The 9,508-nt window shown below is 44.9% G+C and overlaps 1 protein-coding gene across 1 annotated transcript in view; it reads right to left on the bottom strand.

The window, feature by feature from the left end:
- The window catches only part of CUNH16orf78 (chromosome unknown C16orf78 homolog), a 14,994-nt gene that overhangs the window by 941 nt on the left and 4,545 nt on the right, over positions 1 to 9,508 (bottom strand). Inside the window, exons 2-3 of the mRNA XM_003792599.1 lie at positions 9,043 to 9,154; positions 867 to 1,122 (exon numbers count right to left, since the gene is read on the bottom strand). Coding sequence (XP_003792647.1) covers positions 867 to 1,122; positions 9,043 to 9,154 — 368 coding nt within the window. The remainder of the gene's footprint in view (positions 1 to 866; positions 1,123 to 9,042; positions 9,155 to 9,508) is intronic.

Raw genomic sequence — 9,508 nt, 5'->3', positions numbered from 1 at the left:
GTTGAAGGCAGTTAGCCACTGCACCTGTCCACCCCCACCCTGGTCAGTCTGTGAGCAGGGCAGGAGTTTGTGTTGAAGGCAGTTAGCCACTGCACATGTCCACCCCTGCCCCGGTCAGTCTGTGAGCAGGGCAGGATTTGCCACGGGGCCATTTGATGGCTGGGGGTCTGAGGCTGTGTTAAATCTGCAGATGAGTTCGCTGCTCTCCGTTTTACAAGGACTGTGACTGCGTTATTCTGTTTTTCCTCTTCTGCTGCTGAAGTTTCTGAGTTTGTCAGTTGCACTTTTACAATCAAGGGCTAGGGAGAGAGATCTTGGATTTGGGGGGGATGGGGACCAACTGCTTAGTGTCACTGAAAACTAACAGACCCTGACACACAGGACAGAGGAGACCGTTGGTGAGAGCAGGAACCATCACATGGTTCCGTCCCTTGTTCACGATCCCTTTGAAAGTGTAAAGCCCCCCAAAGCTGGGGGTGGTGGCCGCTGTGTGAGGGTCTTAGGGGGGACTTCCTGTTGGAACAAGGCCACAAATAACTCATTCTTTCCTTTTTTGAAGAAGAGCCAAGTTTCTATTGTGAAACAAATGGAAATACTGGGAGGGTTCGGAAAGTGTCCGACCACGTGGTGACAAAATGGCAGCACCTGAATGACAAACCCACTCAGGCCCTGGGCCGATGGCAGGGGAGCTGCGGGCAAAGCCAATGGCTTCAGCCCTGGAGCAGCCTTTCGGCTACTGTGACCCAAGGTAGGACAGAGCTTAGACACGGATCTCCAGGCCCCACCCAGGTGTCCCAGCCAGGGGTCCCTGAAATCCAAGCCTGTTCTCCTGCAACGCACCACCCCCAGCCAGCTGGGCTGCTTACCGGCAGCTCAGCACCTCCTCTGGCTTAAGCATTTTCGCCGTCTCCACCTTGGGCTCCATGCCTTTCTCCATGAGGTTCTTCAGCTTGCGTTCGTAACTGGGGTCACTTGTCTTGCTGGTCCACTCTCTTAGGAAGGTCGGCCTCCGGCCAAAGATATTTTCCTGTACCGCGGGATCTAAGCCACTGCTTTGTCGACGGTGCGAGGCTGGCCGCTGCATGATGGACTCTAGGGCGATTGCATCTTTGATGTCTAACTCTGAAATTGGACACAAGTCACCAAGGAGTTAGATCCCAGGAGAGGTGACAGGTTGGGTGTGCAGGAAGGGGAGGAGGGGTACGAGAGGCATGGGCGTCAAACAACACCCGCTCTGACATACAGTTTCCCTAGCACTTGTTTAAATCTCATTTATTTTCCCCCCTCCTTCCATTCTCCCTGCCCCCCAACCCCTTCCCTATTCCTCCCTCCTCTTTCCCCCTCTTTCAATCTTTCCCTTCCTCCTCCAAAGTAGTTCACCCAAAGAGGATGAACTTACAGATAGGGAAAGGTATCAGAGGAGAAGAGCTTTGCACTGTATTTTTAAGGATGGATTGTGTACGAGTAAGAAAAGGAAGAAAAGGACTGCAGGCTGAACAGCCTCACGCACCAAGGCAGAAATTCCTGCGTCCCGATGGGAGCTCCTGAGCCCACCGACTGTCAGGCTTGTGCTGAATATGTGACTGGAGGGGCCAGCGCTTGGAGACCTTATTTTTTTCTTCTTGTTTGATTTCCTCCTAAGTATTTTACCTATTTTTTACCTATGAGAAGGGAATGCTTTCTACTCAATCCATTTCTTTCTTTCTTTCTTTTTTTTTTCTTTAGAGACAGAGTTTTACTTTGTCGCTCTCAGTAGAGTGCTGTGATGTCACAGCTCACAGCAACCTCCAGCTCTTGGGCTTAAGTGATTCTCTTGCCTCAGCCTCCCGAGTAGATGGGACCACAGGCGCCCCCCACAACACCTGCTATTTTTTTGTTGCAGTTTGGCCGGGGCCGGGTTTGAACCCGCCACCCTTGGTATATGGAGCTGGTGCCCTACCCACTGGGCCACAGGCACTGCCCCCTCACTTTCATTTCTAACTGGAATGACTAGTACAGAGACAATCTATTGTTTTTTTAAAGCAGTATTTGTCTGATATGCTAGCATCTGCAGCAAATTTAATTGATTTTTAACTAGAATTTCTGGAGTTTTGCAGATATGCAATCCTATCAGGGGAAAAAAATGACAATATCTTCCTTTCAATGTTTATAGAATTGTCTATTTTTCTTGACATATTACATTTGGCAGACCCTCTGAAACTATGTCGACAATGGTGATAACAGTCAATGCCGCACTTTGCTCCTGATTTTATTACAAATGATTTTAGCATTTCATCAAGAGTTATAATTGCCACTTCTTCTTGATATATGTTTTACTCCTAGTTTACGTAGATATTTTATGGCAGTTAGCCACTGCACCTGTCCACCCTTGGTCAGTCTGTGAGCAGGGCAGGAGTTTGTGTTTAAGGCAGTTAAACTTACCGGTGGCTCAGTACCTCCTCCGGCTTAAGCATGCCAGGCCATGTTTAGGGACTTTCTGGAGGGAAAGGGGATTATAGTCTCAAAACCACATTCTACTCAGGATTATATTGATGCACTCATGATGCCATAGCTAATTAACTGTCAACTCAGGACATGAACCCTGGTTGTCAGCACTTGTCACTGGGAGCCTGTCCTGGGTACCCTCTTGGACAAAAATGACCCAAATTCCTGAGTATATGGATGAAAAGATGGGTCATATTTCTAGGGGGGTCTGTTTGGGACTCCAGGGCTTCACTCTGTACTCATGGAGACAACAAGGGGATGGACTGCTGGCCTTCTGTATTAAGAACGCACCCTTGGCCTACGGATGACAGAATGCCCTAGACAGGGGTGCCCAGGAAGGAAAAGCCAAGTGAATTCCTTTATCCCACTCTAGCTACTCAAATTTTGCCAAAATTTACCTTGGAAATATGTTCAAATTGTTTTCCTTGGATTGTTTTTTTTTTTATTGTTGGGGAATCATTGAGGGTTACGATGAGCCAGGTTACACTGCTTGCGTTTGCTGGGGGAAGTGGAGGCATGTTATACACCGTGGCCCCACACCCCCCTCCCTCCTTGCCTCTCCCCCCCCCATGTACTAGCATCAGTTGTCCTCATATCAGAATTGAGTACATTGGATTCTTGCTTCTCCATTCTTGTGATGCTTTACTAAGAAGCATGTATTTCAACTCTATCCAAAGTAATACAACAAAGGATGTAAAGTCACCATCATTTTTAGTGATCATATAGTATTCTGTAGTATACATATACCATGGCTTTTAATCCATTCCTGGATTGCTGGGCATTTAGGCTGTTTCCACATTTTGGTGATTGTAAATTGAGCTGTGATAAACAGTCTAGTGAAAATGTCCTGATGATAAAATGATTTTTTTTTTCTTCTGGGTAGATGCCCAGGAATGGGATTGCAGGATCAAATGGGAGGTCTAGTTTGAGGTCTTTCAGGGTTCTCCATACTTTCTTCCAAAAAGGTTGTGTTAGTTTGCAGTCCCACCAGCAGTGTAAAAGTGTTCCCTTCTCTCCACATCCATGCCAGCATCTGCAGTTTTGAGATTTTGTGATGTGGGCCATTCTCATTGGTGATATCTCAGGGTGATTTTGATTTGTATTTCTCTGATAATTAGGGATGATGAGAATTTTTACATATGCTTGTTAGCCATTGTCTGTCTTCTTTAGAGAAGGTTCTATTCATCTCACTTGCCCATTGATATAAGGGATGTTGGCTTTTTTCTCTTGCTTAATTTGAGTTCTCTGTAGATTCTAATTATCAAGATTTTGTTCAATTTATAATATGCAAATAACTTTTCCCATTCTGATGGTTGTCTGTTTGCTTTGGTTGTTGTCTCCTTAGCTGTACAGAAGCCATTCAGTTTAATTAAGTCCCATTTGTTTATTTTTGTTGTTGTTGCAATTGTCACTGCAGTGAAGCTAATCAAGGACACAATTCCCTTCTCAGTAACTTCAAAGAAAACAAAATACCTGGGAATACGCCTAACAAAAGAGGCGAAGGACCTCTATAAATAAAACTACAAAATCCTAAGAAAAGAAATAGCAGAAGAGATTAACAAATGGAAAAACATACCATGCTCATGGCTGGGAAGAATCAACATTGTTAAAATGTCTATATTTCCCAAAGCAACCTACAAACTCAATGCAATCCCCATTAAAATACCAACATCATACTTTCAAGATTTGGAAAAAAATAATTCTTCATTTTGTATGGAACCAGAAAAAATCCGTATAGCTAAGGCAATTCTTAGTAATAAAAACAAGGCTTAAGACATTAGCCTACCAGACTTCAGGCTGTACTACAAGGCCATAGTGATCAAAACAGCATGGTATTGGCACAAAAATAGAGACATAGACATCTGGAATTGAACAGAAAATCATGAGATGAAACTAAAATCTTACAGCCACCTGATCTTTGACAAATCAAACAAGAACATTCACTGGGGGAAAGGCTCCCTATTCAATAAATGGTGCTGGGAGAACTGGATAACCACATATAAAATGCTGAAACTGGGGGCAGCGCCTGTGGTTCAAGGAGTAGGGTGCTGGCCCCATATACAGGAGGTGGTGAGATCAAACCCAGCCCCGGCCAAAAACTGCAACCCCTCCCCAAAAAAAACAAAAACACTGAAACTGGACATACACCTTTCTCCATTCACAAAAACTTATTCAAGATAGATAGGTCTAAATCTAAGGTATGAATCAATAAAAATCCTTGAAGACTCCAGTGGCAATTCCTAGGATTTTTTACTAGCTTGTAGCTAGAGTAACCATTCCAAAGTTCAAATCCAACTCGGCAATTTCCTTCTTAAAAGTTGTCAGTAACTTGCCGTTGCGTTCAATCAGGCCTATGATTTTGAAAGGCCAATTTGATACTTTTGCCTTCGGCTGAGATGGGATAACAGCGACTGGATTCATCATTCCTCTGTAAGCAATCAAAGAACTGGGCATGTTGTAGGACCACCAGTTTCCAGAGATGGACCACAGGCAACACAGGGCAGTGACCTCTGAGGGAAGGAAAAGAAACAAGTTGAATCCCATGATCATCCCAGCTTACAGGTGGAAGATGCTTCCAAGATTCCAGCACAAGGATGCAGACCTTAGCAGTCTCTGGGTTAAGGAGAGAGAGCAAAAATTGGGGTAGGTCAAATCAGCTAGAATAACAGGAGAAAAAGCCACACAGAGAGCTGCAGAGTTATACAAAGGCTCATCTCAGCTGAGCACTAATCAACACATTTCAGAAAGAAAATGACACCAGCACAGATAACTAAACATTGATTTAAATGTATTCCATTATGCTCACTAAGGCATGAGCACATGAAGGAGAGATACCAAAGATTAAAAATGATCCAAATAGGAGTTATAGAGATGAAAATGTCAATGTTTGATACGAAATTCCATTGGATGGGATCAACTTTCTTGAAAAAGAAAAGATTGCTGAACTTGAAGACAGAGCAACAGGAACTATGCAAAATGAAGCACAAAGAGAAAAGACTGAAAGATTTTAAAAAACCCAATGGGTTGTAGAACATTTGAGTGTGTAAAGGGCATGACTGAAGGAAAGGGGAGAGAATGGAAGAGTGAAATAAAATGTAAAAAATAATGGCAAAAAATTTCCTAAATTTTATAAAAACTATAAGCCAAGAATATCAACAACCCCCAAACACAAGAAACATGAAGCCAATATCAAGCCGATATTGAAGAGGACGGAAGATTAGGATGACAGCCCAACTTCCCCCGGGAGCTGATGCAAGTGAGAGGACAGGCGGGCACCTGTCTCTTCATTAATTTTCTTTTGTGTTGTTATGAAGAAACTCCGTTTAACTCTAAAGACCCAAACAAGTTAGAAATGCCAGTGTGGCAGATATAGAGGCTGAAGCTGTTGGAAATTCTTATAGTCTAAGAGGGTCAGCCTTAAGCTAAGATAGTGCTTTTGGAAATGGACAGGGAGAGGAGATTAAACATATTCAAAAGGTAGGAGCTTTACAGGACCTGGAACTATGTCATGAAGTGTTTAAGAGAGAGGCAGTGATGGGGTAGACTCTGGATTCCAACTTGGACCGCTATATTGGGACAGTGCCATTCCCTGAGATGGTGCACAGATGGGACATACACAGGGTTAGCAGTGCCTGTGGCAATTCAAGCTAACATTGTGTGTGGATGTATAACTATCTTGAATTTGTCTCCCAACCAAGATCTGCCCGCTCATTTTAGGCCAGCCTGCACAGGAAGCTCTCCTTACTGGACCCAGGTTCAGCTCTGACTCAGTCCTAGGTGACATGTCTGGATGCCCCAGGTGGTTCTTAGATGTATAAGCACCTGTTGTACTTAGGCTGCCCTATTGTCTGCCCCCAGTGGCCATTGGTTGTAGTGCAGTAGGAGGGGCCCAGCTTCTCTCCTCTGGATCAGGGGGGGGGTTGTCTTGGATGATAGAGAGAAGAGGTGGATTGTGGGGGATCAGATGCCTGGCAAGCCAACCTGCCCTGCTGGCATCTTTGAGCAATAAGATGAAAGTCATTATTTAATCAGCTGGTATGAGTTTCTTTCAGGGGAGGAGCTGACTTTGTTTAGGGAAATATCTTGATAGGCTACTTGAGTGCAGAGTAAGAAAAATGAAATAGAATTCTAAGTAAAAAGCGAGTGGTGAATGTGTTGGTTTAGGAAGGCAAAGGTGGGAGGGAGGGAAGAGGAAAGAGAGTGGACAAGAGGGAGAACAGGACTGGGGTGAGGGAAGTGAGGTGCCCGGGGGACAAGATTTGGGGAGGTTGTCATTCCCAGGTCCCTGCAAGGGCGGGCTCAGCATCTGAGAGTGGGCACCTTCTTGAATTTTGTGCCCTGGGTTCTTGGCTTGTCTCTTTCTAGTACCAGTCTCGGAAATGAGAAAACTATCAGGAGGAAACTCTCTGCAGGGAAGTGTAGCCAGGGAAAATGTCCTGGTGGTAAAGGAGAAAGGACTTTGAAGAAAAGGGGGTCTCATAATCAGCCTCAAATTTGCTGTATAATCCTGTGTTGGAACCCTTACCTTCTCTTGCCCTCAAACTTCCAGTAAAGTTTGCTTACACAGAGGCTTTGTGTGAGAGGTCTGGAGAGAAATCAAGGAAATGGGTCTATGTTTAGGTTGACCCAGAGCAGGGAAAAGAGAAAATCCACTGGAAATAAGATGTACAGAAGCTCCAGGGCCCAGCAGGACCAAGACTTCAGAGGCAGATGTGACACTGGGATTCACAGTGAACTTGGGAAAGTATGGAGCTTTCCATGGGGCAGAAACCAATCTAGTTTTTTTTTTTTTAAATAAACTTTTTGTATTTTGGGGTTATTATGAATTTACAAAAAAGTTGCAAAGAAAATAGAGTTGCTTTGTGCCCATTCACGCCCGTGCCCTGAATGCTTTTTTTTTTTTAAATTAAATCTTAGCTGTGTACATTAATGCAATCATGGGGTACAGTGTGGCGTTTTCATATACATTTTGAAACACTCTCATCAAACTGGTTAATGTGGTCATCATGTCATTTTCTTAGTTATTGAGTTAAGACTTTCATACTCTGCTTTTAGAAAGATTCACTTGTACCCTTGTAGGATAAACCATAGAGGTGACCCCACCAATCACCCTCCCACCCCTAACCCACCCCCCCACCTTCCCTCTCCCACCCCCTTCCCATATTCTAAGGCTATAATTAGGTTATAACATTCCTATGAAAGCTATAAATTAGTTTCAAAATAGGGCTGTGTACATTGGATACTTTTTCTTCCATTCTTGTGATACTTTGCTAAGAAGAACATTTTCCAGCTCCATCCATGTAAACATGAAGGAGGCAAAGTCTCTATCTTTCTTTAGGGCTGCATAATATTCCTTGGTGTACATATACCACAATTTATTGATCCATTCGTGGGTCGATGGGCACTTGGGCTTCTTCCATGACCTAGCAATTATGAATTCCATCACCTAAATGTTAACATCCAATCTCTCCAAATGGCAATATCTTATGTAATCACACAGCACAAGTGTCAAAACTAACAAATTAACATTGGCACATTATGGAACTCTTTCGGGCTATCACCAGTTTTTCTGCTAAAGAAGTGTTCTCAAATCTAACCCACCATCCCACACTGCATTTAAAGACAATTGCATTTAGATTTGACAGGAAAATAACTACTGTGTTTGATTACAATGACTTCGGTATATTAAATAAAAGGGAAAAAAAGAAGAATTTTTTTGTTGGGTATCACAGGAATAATTTTCTATATAAAGCCGTCATTTCCTGCTTTAAAGCTCCTGCCCACCTTTCCCCTGGTTTAACTGGAATCCTGTACAGATTTCTCTTTTATCATACACCTCTGTCCCAAGAGGCCAAGGAATGCATCTGTTTTTCTAACACCATGGGAGAGCCCACCTGAAATGTTAGCAAAATTTTTATTTTAAAGTAGCCACTAACAGCTATCGAGTGTCTCTTCTACACCAGGAGAGGTGCTTTGGGTGCAGCATTTTGCTAAATCCTCAAGAACATGATGATGTTCTCATTTTACGGATGAGAAACTGGCCCTCAGAGACAGGGTGACTTGCCCAGGAATATGTAGTGCCGAGCTCCTTATAAAGTGGTAAGGTCAGAATCCGAACCCAAAGCCTTTGGATTTGAGGATCTGGCACAACCTAAGCCTGCCAGTTCCCGGGTGTGAGCAGCACTTGACAGGTTTCTGGCCAGCAGGTGTAATTGACCTTGTCACAGCGTATGAATTAAACATCTTGGAACTCCAGAGGTTGATGTCACCAGAATGGCTCCAGGAACCTGGGAGGTGTTCTGCTGGCTTCCTGAGAACACCCAGGGTGGGCAGAACCTCTACAGACCCCTGCCTCCTGTTCAGGAGTCACCCAGCTTGCCGGGCATGACCCTGAGGTGATCCCTGAAGAACCGCCTCCTGTGGGTCTCTGAACTCTGCACACAGTGTTTGGGGGCTGTGGATGCTTTGCCCTAGGAATGATTTGAACTCTTGGCCCCTTTGAGAGGAGGGGGTCATGGGGGGCAACTCTAGTCTTCCCGGCCAAGGCTCTTCCCTTACCAGATTTCCTGTGGCTATCTCTGGCGTAGGCGGACGAGATTAAGCTGAAGCGAGTCCCCTTCTGCTGCACTCCACGGATCTGTCCTTCCCTCTGGGAGCTTTTCCTTGAGCCCTTGGAGGGAGCAGGAAAGAAGTGACACCCTGTTACAGGATCTGAATAGGCCTTCCCGCCCCACCCTCAAGTGATTTCAAGGGTTTGCTGAAAGACAGGGAAAGGCAACAGAGACTAGTGCTGGGGGTCCTGGGAGAGGCTGGAGGGGTGGGTGGCCTGACCGGGGGCGCTTGCCCACACTTTACCCCCCAGATCTCAGAGGGAAGCTCCCCCTTGCTGGGCCATGGTGTCCTCATGGTTCAAATGGCCTTCCTGAGTGGCCTGGGGGATAAAAGTGGGCAGGAAAAGAGGTAGCACTTAAGGACAGCAAAACTCTATGACAGGGATGTAGGGTTTGCTGGGTCAGGTGGGGGA

Source organism: Otolemur garnettii, unplaced genomic scaffold (assembly GCF_000181295.1).
Source record: "Otolemur garnettii isolate 467f Iridium unplaced genomic scaffold, OtoGar3 scaffold00058, whole genome shotgun sequence".
NCBI classification, from domain to species: Eukaryota; Metazoa; Chordata; class Mammalia; order Primates; family Galagidae; genus Otolemur; species Otolemur garnettii.
The sequence above is the reverse complement of the archived record's forward strand: the minus strand, read 5'-3'. Positions and strand labels throughout refer to the sequence as shown.